The sequence below is a fragment of the Cajanus cajan genome, chromosome 8 (assembly GCF_000230855.2).
Source record: "Cajanus cajan strain Asha chromosome 8, NIPB_CcT2T_4, whole genome shotgun sequence".
In the NCBI taxonomy this organism is placed as follows: Eukaryota; Viridiplantae; Streptophyta; class Magnoliopsida; order Fabales; family Fabaceae; genus Cajanus; species Cajanus cajan.
The window spans coordinates 5,937,483-5,956,590 of record NC_138524.1 but is presented as its reverse complement, the minus strand read 5'-3'; the positions used below and the strand labels follow the sequence as shown (position 1 = coordinate 5,956,590).

The window sequence follows — 19,108 nt, the reverse complement described above, 5'->3', positions numbered from 1 at the left end:
GATAATTATTTTTTATATATACATATAATTATGTGGGGAATAATATTCATGTTATAAATTGATTTTTTCTTATTGAATTTCAAATTATGAAATTAAGATATAATTAAACATGTAAATTATATTTTAAAAAAATAATAGAAAAATGTGAAAGTAGATCCATTTGTGCAAGGTTAGAAATAATACAAATGATCGACATGTGCCTTAGAACTTAGAATAATGAGATCACGAAGATTTAAAGAGAATTTGGTGAACATAGTGAAATAATCCCAAACTAATCCTAATCTAAAATCATGGTATCGTCCAATTATAATAATTAATAAATTCAAAGTTGGGTTTAGAACATTAGATTTTTTTTTCTCCCTAAAAGATGATCCACTCTGACATTGGGCTTAATACAATATTTTTAACAGTTGGGCTACACTGCCTACTCTTATGTACATATTTATATACATCATATCTCTAAAAATATATAGTAATCGGGCCTAGGTCTAGCAGGCTGGTTGCGATTCAAATACTTGAGAATGAGTTTTTTATTTATATTTATTTATTTAAAAAAAATTATGCTATCAATGTAAATTCAGCCTAACTTAATATATATTTTAATACGTAGAAATCAATTTCGGTGCCAAGAGTTTCAATAACTACGCACATATTCATTCTTCAACTAATTGAATGAAGAGAAATTTTAGCGACATTTTGTTTGATACTCTCCTTCAAACACTCTTAGTTAAAATTTATAAATTTTAATATTCATTAAATAATATGTGAGACTCACAAAATTTATTATTTTTAGTAAATTTTAATCAATGATAAAGAAAGTGTTAGAGAGAGGATCAATAATATTATTCATTAATTCAAACATCTTTAATTGAATTAACCAAATATAAATGGTTAATACCAAGACAACTATAAAATTTTAGGATAATTGCTAAATTTCACAAAGTTATTAATTATCACAGTTAACATTTTTCTTTGTAAAAAAAAGTTTCATATTCATTGGTTTATTTGAAAATAAATAATATAAAAATAATTGATGAAAATAAATTATATTTAATTAGATTAAATTTTAATTTAAATAATTAAAATAGTAAATAAATTTCCCATATCCAGTTCTCTCAATTGGATTGGGAGCATCCCATCTCATTCAATAATTTAAAAAAAATATACAACAAAACTCTTTAATATGTCTCATGCCATGTGACTCTTATATATCCTTATGTATAAAATATTTTTGTGATTTCTAGTTTCTGAACACGATATATCATAAAATATCAGTGAGCACTGACTTGCGGTGACGACCACTCCAAGAAGCCAATAACATAACATCGCTTTTAATCTTTATATGGTGAAGGAAAGGTGGGCCATTAAATGATAAAAATTATTTAAAATTCATAAACACAATTATTGAAGGTATAAGTTTATTGAGTCATGCACTTGTTTTTTCATACCAGTATGAAAGAAGAAAAGCATGCATTCTAACGCAATATATAGAAAGATCCATGCAATGCAACATCAACTTCACGTTTTCTTTCTATATACTTTCATTTTCTTATTCTATATATTAATCTATATATGGACTACACGCATTATGATTGGACGAGGAACGATACAGCTATCTACTACATCCTTCATAATGTTGGAATTTTTAGGTATTAGAGCACACATTATTGATCATAACACTAAAAGAATGATGAGAAAGCAATTTACAAAGGGAATCAAACAAAATGGCAATGTGCAGACAAAATAAACATGCCACTGATATAATAATGAAATATACATTATTGAACTTCGTAGACCCACGATAATCGATGCATTAAGCAAACATTTATTTTGCTTTTGGCTCTTTAGCGAATAAGGGAAAATATTTTGAAAAATTAAGGTTAAGAGTAACGCTTTCAGTTTCCTAAAAAAAATTATTAAATTACAACCTAACTTTCTGGCCCATTGTTTATTTGTTTTGAAAACAAGACAAAATGTCATATGATGATGTACAATAATTTCATCGTGTGTTTTTTTAATTCTATAATGATTTTTTTAAAAAATATTAACGATACTTTCTTTAACATCATCTTTCTAACATTTTATTTATAAGAATCTACCTATTTTGGGATTAAATAAAAGATTTTGGGAGTGAATTAGAGTGAAAACAAAAAAGTGACAGAGGGTATATTTATTTTTTAAGGCACTTTTTTATTTAATATTAAAAAGAAAATTTTATACTTTCTGAATGTTTTTGTCTAAATTATTATAAAAATTAGTTTTTATTTTTTACCAAACAATTCTATCTACTACTTAAAAAAAATTTATTTTTCTAACTTTAAACAAACTGGCATAGTGAAAAAGAAAGAAAAGTAGAGTAAGAAAGTGATAATATGATTTAATGAAAAAAAGAGGTACACTAAAATAGGAGAAAAAATGGGATACAAATGAATTAAAAGTAGAGTATATATATTGGTAGATAATAAGCTTGACAAGTTTCTCTTCATCATACCTTAACAAAAGGAAATCAATGTGTAAATTGGTTAACTAGACAAGATTCTTTTTATCCAAATTTTTTGATAACATAAAAAACTTATCCTCCATAATTAAGTTTTATTACTGTAATTGATATTATAGATGTAACTTCTATTAGACTTTAGTTTGTATTGTATTTTTTTAATATATATATATATATATATAACTTTATAGTTTCCCTTAAAATTATTATTTTTTTTTTGAGGGGATTTCCCTTAAAATTATTAAAGTGCTAAGGTTAGAATTTATATAAGGATAGATGATAGAATGGTTTAAAATGAGATTATAAATTGTACATAGTAACAAAGGAATAACCAAGTCGCTTTGGCCGAGTGGTTAAGGCGTGTGCCTGCTAAGTACATGGGGTTTCCCCGCGAGAGTTCGAATCTCTCAGGCGACGATCGTTTTTGATATTTTTGTTTTATTATTGTTCCAAATGATAGTGTCAATGTTTCAAAGTTCTGACACATAAGTAGCCTATAATCAACGACAACGTAGCCTCCATTGCGGACAACGACATATTTTTTGAGTTAGTCATACATAAATCCATTATTTCATTACTACATCAACCTAGGTCCTAGGTACGTATCACTATAGTTACATACATAATCAATAAAATCATTTTTGATACAGAAATGTTTAATATAATGTATTGAATAGTTTTTTTTAATTATTTTAAAATAAAAGTTAAATAAATAAGTTTGTATTAAATATTTTTTCTTCTATTTTCTTTGTCCTAAGAAAAAAAACATTTATCATTTTTCTTTTATCTATAAATAAGTTGGGTTCATATTCAGAGAGGACGAATGTTCATGATTGCAAGTTTCTTTTTTGTGTGCTAGTGTAATGGACCAAAGTTGCTTTGAAAACAATGTCACGTTACCAACCCTAATATCTCGTTAGCAATTAAATGAAAAAGTCATGATTAATGCTACTTTACACGTTCGGACTATTCACTCATCTTGCACAAGCAGCCATTGAACGTGTTGGAGTCGTCACATCAACACTAACAGAAGTCTAATGCAATAATTTCACTATAAACGTGAGTACAATTTTATAAGAGTTAGTAAAATAAATTCATAATGGTAACAGATCCCAAACCCCAAGCAAAATCATTTTATGCTTTAATAATATCGATTTTTTTTTTTTTTATAACCATATGTTATTGGTGTAAAATATTTACCTATTAAGTTGATATCTTATCTTTATTGAAAAATCTAAGTTTGCAGTCAGCTTAATACATCCTATGTGATAGTGAACTGGTGTAGATTTCAGAGGTTTGTAACTATGATGTCTAGCTATTTGTATAGACTTTAGCGCTTAAATAAGACATAGCAAGAATAACAATTGGGAAAAAATCGTACCTAAAGTACTGGTTAACCATGTAGGATGAACTTACACCAAGTTTGGAATAAAAATGTTATAAAGATTGGTCTTATGTTTTATTGGTAGAGTAGAAATGGTGAAAAAACATGTATGGAAGAGGAATAAGTAGGAAAGATAATAAAAATAAGTAGGAAAGATAATAAAAATATGTAAGACTTATGCATTTTTTTTTCCACTAAACTACATCAAAACTCTTCCTTTCACATGTAAATCAATACCGATAATCGATTATTATGAAGTTATAATCAATAAATAATCAACACTCAATTCTATTATAAATATTTGTTTTTTATTTAAAATATTTAATTAAATATTTAATTTATTAAATTAAAAAATATTTTTTTTATTTAATTTAAAAATTGATTTTACTTTTTTTTCTCAAATTTTTTCCTTTCCTGCTTTTCTTAAACTAAATATTACTATTTTCTTTTATTTCTTATCTATTTTAATTCACCATATTTTTCTCATCTCTATTTTCATATACTATTTCACCTTTTTTTTTCCCTCTTACTAAAGAAATCAGTTTGTGTCATATTTCCTGCTGTATGAAAAAGCAGCATAGCCTAAAATTTGCTTTAGTTAATTTCTAGGTTACCGTACAGGCCCTTGTTCGTTATGATGATTGATTTTGATTGTGGTTCTATAGGTTAAAATAATTGTGAAACGTACACGTGATAATTATGGCATGGGGATTATTGGAGGGTTAATATTCCAATGAGAAATGATATCGTAAGGCACTCCTATCTCCCCGTTGGTAAGCCAACTTGTCATCAAATTAAGTTGCTTTAAATTCACTTCATTCAATACACAATGCCAAATTTCTCGTTGCACTGATTATTTGTCATTACAATTTCATTCAGCTATCTTCAAAAGTTGAAAACCAAAGCTGGAGTTATAATTACTATTAGAATTCAACCGCTTTGCTTAAACTAACTTTCATATAACTATATCATGACATGAACACCCACAGACTAATTATAAACTAATCCGACTAAGTACCCATTAACCATGATATTCATTCATCACAGTAGTGGACATATATTTAATAAATGCAAATCTGATTGTTACTTGCATAATTCTAAGAGCAGAATCATTAAGCATCGTGATCTTAATGCCATTCAATTTGAATAAATTGACGGGGTTGGGGGAAGCAATCTTACAAACTTATCATTATGTTTGCTGCTTTATAAATTATACATCCCAGGGTACTGTACACAGTATATTATTAACAACAATAATGTTGGATATTTCGAATTTTAGTTGACTAAAAAGTGACTAAAACGATTCAATAATACTGCACCATTCATTTCCGTCAAATCCAAACTTTTCTTTTATTTTCTTAGGTTTAATATTTATTCAATAATAATACATCTGTTTACTTTTCCTATCATTTCATTCTAAATCATTTAATAATAATAATTAAGAAAATGATATATGGACATTTTCCTGCTGTTAGTAAACACTTTTTTTAGAAAGAGAGAAATTTAAATACTATAAGTGATATAATAACATGACATAAAAAAAAGTATTTACAATATATATATAAAATAATGTTTGAAAAGTGAAAATTTACATTTCTCATTATCACATTTTCTTGAAATAAGTTTTGAAATATTATGAAAACATTCACGAAAAATAAAACAAAATCAAGGTGTATAAAAATATTATATATATATATATATATATATATATATATATATATAAAGTAGCTCTGAGTAAACAATAATATATCTAGAAGTATTATTATTCACCCAATAATTGAACAGAAAAATAATGTTTGACAATCTATTCACATATCTCTAATTCACAAGTATGACATTCTTGTAAATAACTACAATGGCCTCCGGGATACAAAGTGATCAATGTCCTGAAGATGACAAATTTGCAAGACTAATTACATGATCACCAATAATCCTGCAGATATACATGATTGACTTTTATTCCAGACCTACCTTGTTATATCAGTGAATTTGCTCCTCCAGTATAATGCCAAAAGTACAAATTACAAAGTGTACCTAATAATATGATGCATGGGATAGATATATGTATGTGGCAGTGCTGATATTTCCAATAATGACTAGCTATAGCAGCCAATGGGATCACTTATTGGATCAACGTTATCCTCATCATCAGTTTGAAAAATCAAGAAAGGGAAAGGATGAAACATCTTTCATCAACTCCTCCAAGTCCCACTCTCCAATGGTTAACTCTTCTTGAAATAAATTCTCCACCCCAGCCCTATTATTGCAATTATTAAGGATACTGTTTATGTCATCAAAGTAACTATTGTTAGTATCTGTGTTGCATGTGCTCTCCACTTTCAGGTTATGGTCAGAAGTAGTGCTAACACTCTCTAGAGGAGGAACATACATTTCCCCTTCTGCCCCAATATTTACACTCCCAAATATTCCTCCATTTTCCAAATATAAGCCTTTGTTGTGATCAATTCCACTTTGTGAGAAGCATGGCCCTGTGCCATTGAAGAATCCACCACCAGAAGCTGGCATGTTCAGTCCATGCTCTAGCATAGGCAACCTGTCAATTATGGAATTGAGAACCGTGGCATGCATGGATGGTGATGGAGATGATGAATTGAACATAGGCATAAAATCAGGATGTTGATGTTGGTCATTAGAAGTAGTAAACCCTGCCATGTTAAGGTCTTTGTTGTTAGGCTCATATGAGGACTCGCTTGCGTTTGGTGAGGTGTTGTTGGACGACAAATTCTTGAGTCTTTTCTTTATTGTTGAATTCCAAAAGTTCTTAATTTCATTGTCAGTTCGCCCAGGTAAGCGCGCCGCTATTTGAGACCATCTTTAAAAGTGAAACACATGCAATTCAATATTTGTCAGCTTTGTACACAGCAGAAACTAATTGAGTTTGGTGGCTGAATGAAAAATAATGCATAATTTTTTCTTGGAAGCTATATAGTAAAGTATGTTATGCGATTGAGATAATGGAGTGTCTTCAACTCGAAGTCCAAATACAGACAAATTACAATGCCCATGTGTTGTTTTCAGTTGTCCTTTTGTCGTCTACAAGGAGCCGCTAGGACTATATATATGAATATTATATTTAATGCATGTTGTGCATGTATATTTTAACTTGGAATTATTTGTGTCATATTTGAGACTAAGAAGAAATAGATATTGACATCAAAGACTTAACAAAACCATTTTGAAAACTTTGTCGGTCTTATTGTAAATGCAAGGCATCTTAGAATAAGTATCGTTTCTATATAGTTAAGTTGGTTGGACATAGTATGACCAACTAGGTTCAACACTAGGTAGGTAGCTGATTTTTCTTATGAAAAAAAACTAAGGGTGATAAAATTCATTTCAATAATATTTACGTTTTCGAAAAGATACAAATTTTTTTAAGGGTGATACATTCTTAAGGTACATGCAAATTTTTTTAATGGGAAAATGATGGCACATGGGTTTTGTTAATTCTTCATATATTTCATCTAAATTAACCCCACCCAAGCCAACCAGTGGCTGCATAAGTAATAAAGAATTTTGATAATGGTATTAAGACTCGTTCTTTTTTCCTTTTCAAACATTAATCATGTATCTATCTCCCTTTCACTTTTTCAAATAAAGATGATGGCTACAGTTAGGAGGAGCTACGTATATGTTAGAGATGTTAGATACATTTATTGAATTTGAATGGCAAGTAAGTATATATGAGATAGTGCACGCGTATGTGTATTGGGGTTTACAAATATATAATACATGGCATAGTGTTATATAGAATTAAGTTTAAAAATGCATTATATATGGCAGTGTTACTGTTAATTAATTATCAGTACTAGCATCGTAATGTTATTGATGCATGGAACCCTGTTTCACAAGTTCAGTCTGAAGTTTGAGGTATTATACACGAAATCTTAAGTTGAAATTTTGTTATAAAAAATATGCATGTAACAAATATATGTGGTAAAAAATGTACAAGTTTTGGGGGAGAAATGCATATATATGTAGGTAGAAAAGATGGGTAGACCTGTTTCCAAGAAGGGAATGCAAATGGATGATGAGTTCCTCTTCTTGTGGTGAGAAAGCACCTCGTTTAAGATCAGGCCTCAAGTAATTGATCCATCGAAGGCGACAACTTTTGCCACACCTTTGAAGGCCAGCATTTCTTGCCACATCACTCCAACAACCTTGTCCACTGTTCATCATGTAGTTCATGAGCTTGTCATCTTCTTCGGGTGACCACAACCCCTTTCTAAGCTTGTTGTTATTTCCAGATGCTGCCTCGGGCTTCCTCATAGTGATGGCAAATTAAATTTCCTCTCCCAAGGGTGTGATGTAAGATAAGAGAGAAGGATTTATAGAGAGAGAAATATATGAAAGAAGCTTCATAGGGTGGGAATGATGATGATAATGATGTTGATGGTTGTGGGGTTTGCTTACAAAATAGGGAAGAGTCAGAGAGAGAGAGAGAGAGAATTGGTTGATGAGTCTAGTAGAAAACGGTTTGGAGAGGGACATGAGGGATTGAGAAAGATGGGTGTCTTCTTGTCTTTGACTCCATGGCCTTGTCTTTTTTATTCTTTTCTATTTTTTTCTTCACTCACAAGGTAATCATCATACGTGAACCATAGGATGCCACACACATACACACACCAAAACAATATATGTATAGTATATATACAACTTTGTTTTCTAACCAAGCCAAGTTATTTGCTTCCACTTCACATAATCATCCCTTCCTCTCTACCCCCACACGTGTAGTTCAAGATATATTGATCAACACATAAAAAGATAATCAGTTTATTTATTATGACGGCACATCCTGAAAAAAAAAAAAGTTTCTAACTTATATTATTATTTTATTTTTGTGCATAAGATCCACATGCTTAAGTTTCATCATTGCATAAAAAAGGAGTAAAACAGACTCAATATATGTACGAACATATACATGTTAATTATATACGCCTCTTTTGATCATTCACGAAAAGTGACGAAGGAAGAAACTTGGAGATCTCTTTTCCTCTCTCTCTAGATTTCCGTAATTGTTAAATTATAATAATAATTATTTTTAATTAAAGTAGATGTTGATAATACTCTAAGTGAATTAAATACGAATGAGAACTTTATTAATGAATAATGAATAAGTCACACAAGTGAATATATCGATAATATTACATAGATATTAAATGTTAAAAGAACTTTATCAATAAGAATAGAGTAAATTACACAAATAAAATTGATATTATATCCTAATTTCAAAATCTTAAAACATTAAGTTAACAAATCGTACTTTTTTATTTATATACTATTTAACATATATAATTCTATGTGAGATTTTTTTTACACATTACAAGAAAATTGTAATATAGTGACACACATCTTATAATGACACTATACATGTTACTAAAAATTATTTTTACCCACACAATAACTACAATATGTTGGTATATTATTAAAAAGTTTGGATATAGACTATAGTAACACACAAAATATATTGTTAAATCTTATTCAAAATTAACACTAAAATTGTGTATAACTATATGTTAAATAGACATATATCTACATATATTGTACCTATAATGATATTTTTTATATGTCACTATATGTAACATTTCTTGTAGTGACACTTAAATTCTAATAGTATATTAACACGTATATGTATTAATATAACTTTTATAAGAATATTTTAGCATCTTATGACTTGATTTTTTGGTTAAAACACACAAAATGTGCTTAGATACTCTTCTTGAAAAGCAAATGAAAGTATATATGTATTAACAACCCCTACCCCTTACCCCATATAGTATTCTTAAATCAGCGAATCTCGTATGAAAATTAAACACCGGATACGCTAGCATGATATTAAGCCAATACTGCGTCTGTCTAGCTGTTACCACCAACCAAATAGAAATAAAGATTCGTTAAATATCTATGTATTTAATTTAATTGTGTTGGTTTTATAAACTTCCTAGCGTGGGTATATGAAGGTTGGGACCAAGGGTAGGGTATAGCAGGTGTTATATAATTTGCAGAGGAATATAATGCTGACTTCCATAAATAGTCACGAAAAGACGAAGTTTAGTAAATTGCGATTGAAGGAATTAAAGTGATTTCACTTTAGCCTTGTTTTGGTTTTGTCATGCATATTCTTCTACACATAAAGGTGAATCATGCTAGAAAAAGAAGAAAGAAATGGTGCAACAGATAATTGACTTTTCGGACCATCTTTAAAAAGCAAGGACAATATATATTCACATATGGACAATTGCAGTTTCCTTAATTATATAATAAATTAACTAATTAATTAACATCACTACCTGCAAAACAAGTTGCCCCAAATTTACTTGGAGGTTAGCATTCTGCTGACGTACTTATGATAAAATCTTAGCCGTGAGGGTTAAATTATTTTCCTTATTTTAAAAACAAAACAAAACTATCCTTGGAGGACTTATATTGTGTGGTAGTTAAAGTGGTGGATGTAGAGACTAGGGACTAAACACTTCTCAAAAGCACATTGGATATGATTGGAAGAACCATAGAAAGATAAAGACCCTCCATTGCTAGCTGCGTAACTGGTGTAGGCACTAAGTTAATTAATTGGAATGTATCAAAACAAAAAACAGCCAAAATCTTTTCAATGAGTAGAGACCCACTTCCGGCACGAGGAAAGGAGCACCCAATTGGAATAAGGATAATGGAATTGCCCTTTCTAGCTATAGTCTCATTCTGTAGATATATTTATTATGATTGTTCTTTTTCATTGTAAGTTTTGTAACCACCTTATATATACAAGTTCTACAAACTCAAAAGGTTAAAAATATTGTCAAAAAGTTGCAAGATAGTACAAGAAAAAGCTACAAGAAGCAATCAATTTAATAAATTGGCATCCCCTAAGAGGGACCAAGTGGGCATGAGGATGATATTTTCTGTCATAAAATCATGCGTTTACGAAACTATCAAAGTGGCTACAGATTCGCTTAGGGTTATGAAATGTGGCATGGGATATTTGCTTGGTGCAGGTAGAAAAAAAGAAAAAAGAAAAAAACATTCATCCACCTCATACTTCCAATTTATGTCGTTAACAACACATCATATTGCTTTGACTTCAAATAATATAATGATTAATCGCAGTTTTAACAAATAGTGCAGGCTCTTGAGCAGAATATGCGAAATGGTTCGTGTCCACAGATCCTAAAACCTTCGCAAAAAATCACATCATAAGAAATGACCCATTTTCAAGTTGCTTCGAAATGCATCCTTAATCAATATATAGAAATAAAGTGTAGAATTAATGAAAGTAGAGAACGACGGGGGATGCAAAAAAAAACGTAATGTCTTAATCCGTGTTTGAATATGCTTCCACATACTTACGTACATGTAAGGGATATTATCATATTATTACTAGCTACTAGCTAGGAAGGTGAAAATAGTAGTGATATAAGTTCCAAAATCCGAATAAGGGTTGAGGTTGGTTTTCTATGCTTTGTGTGTACTGCATATTGTGTTAATGCACTGTTAAAGTTGATTACCTCATAAATAAGCAAGCATGACTTTAGTTAGATGAGAGGAGGGTCCTACCAACAACAAACATTCCATTAAAAACGTAGCAATAAATTAAGAAATTAAAGTGCAACCACCAGACCAGAGTAACGGACTTGCTATATCTCCAAAGGTAAAAGCAGTGGGCATATACATGATACGGGGAACGTTTTCTTAGGATGCATGATTCATTGATTCTCATCATAAAACAGCTATACAAACAAGAAGTGGAAAAACATGATATGGTAGGTATGAATTATGAATAAATATGAATATCTGTATTGGTCGTAGAGGGATTTGGATTGGATGGAGTAAAACTAAACAACCTGGATACTCAATTGCATTGCATGCTGTAGTATGTACTCATTATTTTTAGGATTAATACATGTGCAGGTGCATGATTTTTTGTGGTTTTTTTAACTAGGTCTCTAAATTATAAAAAGTGTAATTAAATTCTTATTTTTTCTTATAATTTTTGTAAATAAAGAATTATTAAAAAATTAGTTTAAAAAATTTAGAAAGTTTGACTTATTAATGTATTATTCTTAAATTAATAGAATTTAGTGCTCTTTATAAATATATATATATATATATATATATATAATAATAATAATTCAACATAGATTAAGAAAATTATACAGTTAAATGTATTTAATTTTTACAATTTGATATAAGATATATATTTACTAAAATATTCTATATCACAATTATTGTTTTGTAGACAATGCTCTCATTTTTTAAAGATGTTTTTAGATTTAGAACATTAAACAAATTGATTTTGGTTGAAATTTATTTATATTTAAATCTAAAAAATTTAAGTTTACACACATTTATATATATATATATATATATATATCGATAATTCTGATTCTTACTAGAAAAGACAGTAAAGAGTCATTCTCGAAAGAAAGATTTATAGTAGTATTATCTTAAGTCTTTGTTAAAAAGGTTAGAGAAAAAATCCAACATAAATATCCAAATACCCCACTTCTAGAATTAACTTATGGTAAAATTATCTCTTTAGTAAAACATACATAATCCATATTTGCATCAATATGAAAATTGAGAATAGAATTAAGAAAAGTCAAGCGTAATAGTAATTAGAGAGGTAGGAAACTTTTGTGTCCAATATGAGAATGAGAAGCCTAATACCCCTCTCATTGCCAAAAGAAGGGCTCCTAATTATAAAAGTCCTCAAAATTTTACAAAAAAACATTAAAAAAAAATTGTAAATACCTAAGGCAATACAAAGAAGTCTTATAAAAAGCCTTATAAAAAGAATAATAAAATTCCTATGACTTGGTATGTTTTAAATGTGGTCGTTTTGACCGTATGAAATTTTTTTGTCAGGTTCGAAGAAAGATTAATAAACTTAGTATGAGTAAAGAACTTAAAATCCAAATTACTAAAATTATAGTTGAAGATTCTTTTGATTTAGAGGTTGAATCCAAAGATGATATCAATCTAATAAATACTACAAGTGAAGAAGAAGATTATGTGAATGTTTAGATGAAGAAAATTGTGGATGTTCTTATAAGATAAATTTGATTAAATTAACAAAAACTATATTAGTTCTTGAAATGGTTGAAAAATTCAAGACAAAGAAAAATATGAAGTTTTAATCAAAATTAAAAGTATGCTATTAAATGATGCAGAATCATCAACCTCTAAACCTGTTGATAGTAGCAAGTTTGAAGGCTATGATTTTGCCAAGATATTAAAAATGGTAGAACAACAAGAAAGAAAAATTATCATTAATGATTTGCATAAAGAAGTAAAAGACTTGAAAGAAGAAATACAAATCATTAGAAATGAATTAAAAATATTAAAGAAAATAACTTAATCCAAGGTATTAAATTAGTTGAACTTGATACCCCAACAAGAATTGAAAAAGAAGCAGGCTCTTCTAAAACCATCAATCAGATTAAAAATTTTCAACAAAAATGGGAAATCAAAGTTGCCTTAAAAATTAAAAATAATTTTCATAAAACTTTTACTGCTTTGGTTGATTTCGAAGCAGATCTAAATTATATGAGAGAGAGATTAATTCCAACTCACTTTTATGAGAAAACACTAGAAAAAACTTTTCATCGCTAATAATTCTAATTTAAAGGTTTAGTATAAACTTTCAAATGCAAGTATTTACAATAATGGAATTCATTATAAAAATAAATTTATTTTAATAAAAAAAACATTTCTAAACAAATAATTTTAAGAACTCCTTTTTGGACACAAATTCATCTCTTTAAAGTCTTTGAATTTGGATTTAATATAAAAAATAATCTCTTTGATTTTATAAGACCAATCCGATACAGAGAGATAAAAAGTATAAAAAAATTGAAGGAATTAATTTTTTTAAGGCTTAAATATGTTTTTAGTCCCTCAAATTTAAGAACAATTTATTTTTGGTCCCTCAAATTTAAAACTGTTATTTTTAGTCCCTGTAATTTTCAAAAATCTTGTTTTAGTCTCTTAGGTCACTAATAACATATTTGAAAGTGACTAATTAAGACAGTTATGCAATATCAACCGGATTTAATGTAATATTTTCACTAATAGAGACACGAATAGATAGATTTTATGCAATAATATTTGATAAATTTCTTAACAAAATTTGAATATAAGGACTACAATAAGATTTTTTGAAATTACAGGGGCTAAAAACAATAATTTTAAATTTGAGAGATCAAAAATAGATTTACCCTAAATTTGAGGGACTAAAAATATATTTAAGCCTTTTTTTAATATAATTACTAACAAGCAAACTCAAATTACTTTGTTACAACAATAAATACTTTATGAAAAAATGGAAGAAAAAAATTTCGAGATCCTTTAGTAATCGAAAATTTTCAAGAAATTGAGCAAATCTTTTTAAAAGAAGTTTGTGCAAAAATATGAAATGCTTTTTAGAATAGAAATTGTTTTACAGTCAAATTCCTATTAAGGTCAGACTTGTACAAATGAATAAAGAAACTCTCGAATATTATAAAAAAGAAATTAAAGAATTTTTAGATAAAAAAATTAATACGGCCTAACAAGTCCACTTGGAGTTGTGCAACCTTTTATGTTCGAAATGCTTCTAAAATAGAATGAGGTGAACTTCATATGGTTATTAATTACAAATCATTAAATAATGTTTTAAAATAAATTAGATATCCTCTTTCAAATAAACAATTAAGATTTGATTAACCGACTCTATCAAAAAACTATTTTTTCCAAGTTTAACATGAAGTTAGGATGCTTTCAAATCAAAGTTAAGGAAGAAGATAAATATAAAATAGATTTTACTATTCCTTTTGGACATTAAGATTGGAATGTAATGTCAATGAAATTGAAAAATGTTTCATCATAATTTCAAAATATTATGAATAACGTTTTAATTATTATTCAAAATTTTCTATATATAATTTATTTAGATGATGTTTTAATCTTTTCAACATTAGTTGATAAACACGTAAAACACTTAAATACCTTTAAAAACCTTATTAAACAAAATAGAATTGTCATTTCTACTAAGAAAATGAAATTTGCCTGGACAAAAGTACAATTTTTGGGACACGAAATATTTCAAGGAAAAATTGCACCAATAAAAAGAAGTATAAGATTGTCTATTAAATTTCTTGATGAAATTATAGATAAAAATCAATTATAAAGACTTTTAAGAGCTCTAAATTATGTAGCAAATTTCATTCTTAGAATTTGAATTGTTTGTAAACTCTTGTTCAATAAACTTAGGAAGAACCATAAACCTTAGATTTATGAATTATCCAACATACTTAAAGAAGTTAAACTCTTAGTCAAGTCATTACCTTGCTTGGGAATAACCTATTAAGACACCTCTATGATTGTAGAGACTGATATTTCAAAATTTGGTTTTGGTGGTATTCTAAAACAAAAATTAAGAAATAATCTTAAACAAATAGTAAAATTTCATTCTGGAGTGTGGAATGGAAGCCAACTCAAATATAATATTATTAAGAAAGAAATTTTATCTATTGTTTTATGCATTACCAAATTTCAAAATGATTTGATAAATAAAAAGTTTTACTTCGCATTGATTGCAAGTCAGCTAAAAAAGTTTTAGAAAAAGATGTTATAAATATTGTATTAAAACAGATTTTTGCTAAATAACAAAGTTTGTTATCTTGTTTTGATTTTGAAATAGAATTCATTAGGAAAAAAACAATTTTATTCCAAAAATTTTTACAAGAGAATTCTTACGGGGAAATGAGACTATCAACATCTTCATTGTCTAAGGGATTGTCTTCGGACGACTTTGCCCCTTCATTCTCAAAATTTACATGAAATACCTCAAAAACCATCTCCTCAAATACCAAAAAAATCCAAAATACCTTAATTATCCTTGGCTCCATTATAGGAAGATCTAATAAATTATCCTATGAGATAATCCTCGATTACCCACACAACACAACCCCAGACGAGTCTCCTTTAGAATACATTATCAAACCAAAGAATTATATGTTTGGAAAATGAATTTAAGGGTTTTGACCCTCATCAAATTATATCCAAATTGTCTCCAAAAGAATGAAAATGGCTTTCTAAGGATCAATCCTAAAAGAAAAATAAAAAATTATCAATTTGTTCTGATTGATACCCAATCTACAAAAATTATCTCAAAATTTGATCACAAAGATCTTACTAAAGTTTGTTATTCCAAATTATAAATCTCAAAGATTCTAACCTGAACAGATTGAAGTCAAAATCTACTCGTTGAAAATAAATTTTCTCGTCCATTTTATTCCCCTAGTTTTAATTACTTTGGCTACAAGGAAGCTTGATTCAAAATTCTTTTTGAATCAAATCCTTACCATTCTTGGTATGTAAGCTTTATAATTTCAAGATTAGTTCCATTTTTTTGACCAGCTAAGGCCATATTACCCCAAAAGTTGTATGAATTATTCAAAGATAGTACTCCCAATCTTGAATTCCATTTGAAATTAATTACTTTTTGTTTAAAAATGACTATTAGTTGGTTATTCCAACAAGTTTATGAATTCCATCAACATTTATCAGCCATTTATCCTATAAGGTCTTTTTTTCTTAAGATTAGAGTTTATTGGTGGAAGAAATTTCAAATAAAATATCTTGAAGAGAAATTAAAAAATGTAAAGACAAAATTTTCAAAGGGCATACAACTTTCGTTAAGAGTCTCTTGCTCCCTATGTATCCCAAGAAATAAATTTAGAAAGAAAATTCAAAGAGGAGATAAAAGCTCAACTATTAACAATTTTATCATCTTTGGACTCTGATGAAGAAATGGAAGAACTAGAAGACAATAACTGTACTAGCACTAATCCTTATGTGTAGAATGGAGACAATTATTATGGCATTTAGTCAATTCCAGATTTAAAAGATCGATGGTAGTATTCAATAAATATCCAAGTAATTCAAGAACAATCAATAATTAATATCGATTTCAAAATAAATACAATTTTGGAAAAAGTGAACGAAAAAACAATAAAAGTAAGAAAAAGAAAAAGTAAAAGTAAAAGAAGAAAATTAAATAAATTAAAAGAAAAAATAAAAAGAAACAAAGAAGAAAAGAAAATAAATTGAAAGAAAAAGAGTCAAAATTCAATTAGAAGTTGAATATTGTTTGTAAGCCAATTAAAATTGTCGACACAAATGACAAATGACTTATTGAAGCTCTACTTTTAAGAAAAAAAATCTTATGAAGAATTGTTGGCCAACCACATCTAACAACAAAAACTAATTTTCAAAAGAAATATTATTTCTTAAAAGTGCATTTTTGTTTATGAATTAGTTTAAATTTTGCGACAGAAATCCACAACCCTTGTATTTATAAATAACCACCTCTTATAAGGAAGATGCATCTATCAGCTTATCCTTGATCGAAGCTTTTCTTTATCCCTTCTTCCAAAATATCCCAAAATTTTTCTTTGGAATTCTCTTCTTGTATTCTGGAAATATCTTGCAAATAAGTAAAACTTCTTTTCAATTACATTAACTCTTTTTAATTTTGTTATCCTAATTTATCACTTCAATATACATACTTTGAGCTAGAAATGACATCAAAACCAAAAGATTTAAATTTTTCTAATATATGTTGATATTATATATATACATGTGTGTTTAAAGAAAAAAAAATAAGTGACGTGCTCCATAATTTGTACACCTTATAAACTTCTATCTTGGATTTCTTTGTCTTTAAACTTGAAAGAACCATTAGGTTACCTTATAAAATATAATTTGTACACCTTATAAATTTCACACACACATGTATCAAATTATAAATAAAAAATTACTAACATATATATATATATATATTAATAGTATAGATTACCAAGGAAAGAAACACACTTCTTACTTGTAAATAATTATTAGAAATTTTTAGTTTTAACTTTCTTTTTTCTTAATAATTGAGAAATATAATGATCAAATAAATGTGGAGGAAAAAAAAGCAGTTACCGAGCAAAGCATCTTTTATATATTAGTATAAATAGTGTAGATTAGAAAGAAAAAAAAGGTGCACAGATGATTCTCTCATTTTCTAAAACATAAAATAATAAAAAAAGAAATATTAGTTGGTTAATTAATATTGTAAATAATTTTTAGTGTAATTTTTTTAAAAAATAAAATACAATAATTTACAAATGAGTCATTATAAGATAAAGCAAAATATAAAATGTGTAAAAAAATCTTATTACCTTGATTATGAATAACTATTTTTACAAGTGAGAAATATTTTTTCTGGCGGCATCCTCTTATCAGAGTAATATCTGTTATTTTTTAAAGGGTGTGTTACTACATAAAATTTTTAATTTTCCATTTATACTCTCTTATACCCGACAAGTTCACACTCGTCCCATTTTAAGAAAAACAAGCCTCAAAATTGGGTAAACCAAAACCCCCGTAAATTCAAATTGATCCATCGCCATACGTTTTGAATTGTTGGGATTGTTTTCAACTACTTTATTGTCCATTCATGTCCAGTGAAAAGATTTACAATAATAGATACTTTTTCGGTCCAGCCACCATAAAATTGTGACCTGATATTTGATTACCCCTCCCCTCATAAAAAATAAAATAAATTAAAAACCCCCATGAATTTTGTAAATACATCTTTGCCGAAGTTTATAAATTTAATTATATATTTTTTATAATTTTAATGAATCTCAAAATTATCTTTGATCCAAATTAAAAATAAATTAATTATTCTTAATATTTACTTAAAGTTTATCTTTATACCAAAATAAAAATTAACTGTAATAAACTATAAGACTAGCTTAGATCCAACACTTAATTGATAAGAATTTTGAGACGACTATATCACAGAAGTTTCGAGTCAATTGCCTTGTATACCTCACTAAAACCTCCTACTTTCAGTGTAAAACTCAAGTTGCATCCATTCTAATTACATATGCTGGCCTAATCAATCGTTTACACAGCCAGACATTAGAAAATTCTGAAGAACTGATAAGAATTTTAAGAAACTAACACTACAAAATCTCAACGACATCCTATATTTCCACGGTAGAATCCAAGTCCCGTGCTTTGCAATATTAGTTACATATTAAGCCTGATATATTTTTATTTTCCTAATACTATTATACAAATTATTCGAATTTTAAGAATGAATCCAATTCTATTTTGTTGCAACACTTATTGACACATCAAACAGAAGCGCTCTAATGAACTGCACCGCTATAATA

The 19,108-nt window shown here is 28.0% G+C and overlaps 1 protein-coding gene and 1 non-coding gene across 2 annotated transcripts; one reads left to right on the top strand and one right to left on the bottom strand.

The window, feature by feature from the left end:
- Positions 1-2,832: 2,832 nt before the first annotated feature.
- Positions 2,833-2,914, top strand: TRNAS-GCU (transfer RNA serine (anticodon GCU)). Its single transcript has one exon. It is a non-coding gene; the product is annotated as a tRNA-Ser (tRNA).
- A 2,702-nt stretch (positions 2,915-5,616) lies between these two features.
- Positions 5,617-8,414, bottom strand: LOC109794399 (transcription factor MYB83). The gene is made up of 2 exons (XM_020353847.3): positions 7,903-8,414; positions 5,617-6,714 (listed from the first exon to the last, which is right to left on the bottom strand). The coding sequence occupies exons 1-2, from the start codon at positions 8,169-8,171 to the stop codon at positions 6,030-6,032; spliced, it is 954 nt and encodes a 317-aa protein (XP_020209436.1). The 5' UTR covers positions 8,172-8,414; the 3' UTR covers positions 5,617-6,029.
- Between the last annotated feature and the right edge of the window lie 10,694 nt (positions 8,415-19,108).